We start from the raw sequence: 3,930 nt of genomic DNA, 5'->3' as shown, positions 1-3,930 counted from the left end.
TGTGTGTGTGTGTGTGTGTGTGTGTGTGTGTTTTTTTTTCTTTTTATATGTTACAAGGAAACCACAGAATTATCTTTCCTTAGCCTAACCGCTAAGATAAGATAAGATAGCCTTTTATTATCATTGCAAAGACACCTACAGTGAATTGGGAGTGCCACAACTGAAGGTGCATTAGGGATAAAACAATAAACAGATAAAAACAAGAATAAAAAACAAACCAGGTATGGGTGATGTCATAATAAAAGGGTGAAGGCATTAAATATAGTGCACATGTTGTATGATAATGTATATAGAATTATTATAGAATTAATTATTGTACATGGCATTACAGCAGACACATTTTGATGTGTAGTAAACTAACACATTTGCACCATTTTATTTAAATATTCTGTTAATGGACAGGCAGGAGGCACTTGCTCTGGCTGTGATTGAGGGTGAGAGGTTGCACTCAAATAATACCCTGGACACAGGAAAACAAAGATACATGTACATACCCTCAGAAAGAGTAGAAAGAGTCGGAGAAAGTTTGATAATCTGCTGTCAATGTTTGGGTGTCCTGCCTGTCCTGTGGAGTCCTGCCAAGCTGCTGAGCATTTGTTTGTGGTAGGTTGTGTTTGTTTTAACATCAACACTAACTGTTTATCCAACAGCCTAAAACTGACAGGTGATGAGAGACAGACTTTGTCGAGCTACTAGCTAAGCATTACAATGATAATATTGATTGAAAGTAAGCTAATGTTCGTTCAAACCATGAACTGTATGCTACCAGTTAACTGTTCAGTACCAGTTAAATCATAGTAACAACAGTTGGTAAAATCATATACGGGTATCCACTACTATCCACTATTGGACAAAGGGAAAAAGGGGGGTTGGGCTTACAGTCACTTATTTTTTTAAATAAACAAAGTCTTTTTGATTTAACTCATCATGAGAGCTACATACAAAAATCTCTTACTAAAGTTACTTAAAATGGCAAAGATTGCTTAGATCTACTGATTATTTTCTTAATGACTTGATGGCCCTGCTTATTCAGCTTCCAAAAAAAGATGTTTTCCTACTAATTCCTGCTCTGCTGCAGATAAACACATGAATCATCAAATAATCAAAAATAACTAAATGTTTCTAGAGCAGCAAAAGTAATGTTTACAACAGCAAAGTCACTGTATACTCTATATGCTTTACAAGTTTACATGAAAATGCTTGTTGGACAGGTGTAATGATAAAGAAAACTAAAAAAGACAAAATATGAGACGGACCTGCCCTGTGACAGTGTCACATTAACCTTTTTCTCCAAGAAGTACATGTGCTCCTAAATGAAAAAATCTAAGAACACAATAACAGTTTAGTAAAACAGATGTAAAATAGAACAAGTGGAACAGTGGAAGGTGTTGCTCTCAGGAGGAGACTGGCCAGAAGGAGCACATATTGGTACAATAAAAAAAATCTAAATCTGTCCACTACAGAGGCTCTATCCACAGCCTGGATAAGTAACTAGTTTAAATGAGAGTATAGGTATAATACTATAATATTAAATAATCATTTTAATGTTATGTATAATGTAGACCAAGATGGCGCTGAGCATAGCGGCCTCTGTGTTAGGGGCTCTTTGTTTTGTTGTGTTTTTGTGTGTTAATTCAGTTTTCGGCTGTGATTCCCGGTGCTCTTTCACCAAAGAAGAGCTCATGAACATCAGGGGAACAACTCCAGCGGATTTAGTTCCCACTTTTCTCGCATCATCAGTGGAATTATTGGACATTTTGGTGAAGGGCTCTCTCGCTGTCGTGCGGGCGGCGAAGCGCCGCAGGAGAGGAAAAAGTCAGGTCGCTTGTGTGTCTCTGCACACCGCTACCGGCAATATTTCTCTCCAACGTGCACTTGTTTTGCAACAAACTGGACAAACTTCAGGTGGGAAAAAACAGAGACTTTTATTCATCTTCTGTTCTGTGCTTCATGAAGACGTGGCTGTATGAACTGATACCGGACTCTGCGCTGCAGCTGGCTGGCTTCCAGGTCTACAGAGCGGACCACGACACAGAGCTTTCCGGCAAAACAAAAGGTGGAGGTGTGTGTTTTTATATTAACAATGGCTGGTGTACTGACGTGACAGCAATTCAGCAGCACTGTTCTCCTACTCTGGAATATTTTATCATTAACTGTAAAATGTTTTATTCCCCCCCTGTGAGTTTGCTTCATTCACTCTGGTCGGCGTTTACATTCCGCCCCAGGCCAACGTTCAGGATGCACAGCGCATGCTGGCCAACCAGATACTTTGTGTGGAGCAGACAAACTCGGACTCCCTTGTTATTGTTCTCAGTGACTTTAACAAAGAAAACCTCAGACAAGAACTCCCCAAATACAGAATATATAAAGTGTCCAACCAGAGAGAGGAACACTTTAGATCACTGCTACACCACAGGTAGCAGTGCCTATCATACCATCACACGCGCTCCACTGGGACACTCTGATCATAATAATATAATAATAATAATCTTTATTTGTAGAACACTTTTCAAAAACATGTTACAAAGTGCTTTAACAAGTGTAAAGACAATAATACCCAAAAGACAATAATACAAAAACAATACATGATAAAAACAAAACATTGAAAAGACTAAAATACACGTTTAAGATAAATATAAAATAAGTAAAATTGAATAAAAGGGATAAAATAAAGTCTAATAAAATTGGGAAAGGCTCTCCTATAAAAGTATGTTTTAAGAAGGGCCTTCTTAAAACAGGGAGTTCACTGACTCAGCCGACCTGATTTCCTCGGGCAGGCTGTTCCAGAGCCTCGGGGCCCTGACAGCAAACGCTTTCAGTCGAGACTCTGGAACAGACAACAGACCTCTGCCCGAGGATCTCAAGGCACATGCTGGTGTGTATGAGACTAAAAGGTCAGAAATATAACAAGGCGAGAGGCCATGAAGAGCTTTAAAAGTGATCAATAGAATTTTAAAGTCAATTCTAAAACATACTGGGAGCCAGTGTAATGAAGCTAAAATAGGAGTAATGTTTGTTCTGGTTAAAAGCCTGGCAGCTGAGTTCTGGACAGTCTGGAATCGATCAATAGATTTTTGGGTTAAACAAGTGAAAAGGCTATTGCAATAATCCAGGCGTGATGAGATGAAGGCATGTAAAATGGTCTCGGTGTCCTTAAAAGTTAACATAGATCGAATTTTTGCTATATTTCTAAGTTGATTAAAAACATGATTGAACAAGCTTTGTGATGTGCTGCTCAAAATCAATCATGCATCAAACCAAACACCAAGGTTCTTTGCAACAGGCTTAATGTGATTTACTAGGGGACCAGCAGATGGCAGTATTTGTTTTGCCATCTGCCATCCTCCCGGAAAAAAGGTAGAGTGACAGCGGCTATAGACAGCCAGGGTGACAGCTTCACAACAGCCACAAGATCCAAGAAGAACAAAACTACAGGGGAGGAGGAAAAGAAGGTCAAACGCAACAACATAGTGATTCCATACGTGTCTGGAGTATCAGAGAAACTCAGGAGGATTTTCAACAAACATAAAATCCCTGTGTTTTTTAAACCCAAGAACACACTGAGACAGATGCTGGTACACCCCAAAGACCGCACACCCAAACACAAGAAAAGCAATCTAGTGTATGCGGTCCAATGCAGTGAGGAATGCACAGACCTGTATATTGGGGAGACTAAACAACCACTACACAAACGCATGGCTCAACACAGAAGGGCCAACTCCTCAGGTCAAGACTCTGCAGTCTACTTACATCTGAAGGACAGAGGACACTCGTTTGAGGACCACCAGGTGCACATTTTAGACAGAGAAGATGGATGGTTTGAAAGAGGTGTCAAGGAAGCCATCTACACCAGGGTTGAGAAGCCGTCATTGAACAGAGGAGGGGGTCTACGCCACCACTTATCCCCCACTTACAATGCTGTCCTTTCAT

The 3,930-nt window shown here is 40.0% G+C and overlaps 1 protein-coding gene across 1 annotated transcript in view; it reads left to right on the top strand.

Annotated features, from left to right (window-relative positions):
- The first annotated feature begins 1,950 nt into the window (after positions 1 to 1,950).
- Positions 1,951 to 3,930, top strand: part of LOC123974676 (immunoglobulin-like and fibronectin type III domain-containing protein 1) — a 63,058-nt gene continuing 61,078 nt past the window's right edge. The window contains exon 1 of the mRNA XM_046055515.1: positions 1,951 to 2,062. Within this exon, the coding sequence (XP_045911471.1) occupies positions 1,951 to 2,062 (112 nt within the window). The remainder of the gene's footprint in view (positions 2,063 to 3,930) is intronic.

This window comes from Micropterus dolomieu, linkage group LG08 (genome assembly GCF_021292245.1).
Source record: "Micropterus dolomieu isolate WLL.071019.BEF.003 ecotype Adirondacks linkage group LG08, ASM2129224v1, whole genome shotgun sequence".
Taxonomy (NCBI): Eukaryota; Metazoa; Chordata; class Actinopteri; order Centrarchiformes; family Centrarchidae; genus Micropterus; species Micropterus dolomieu.
This window is presented reverse-complemented; position numbering and strand designations above follow the sequence as displayed.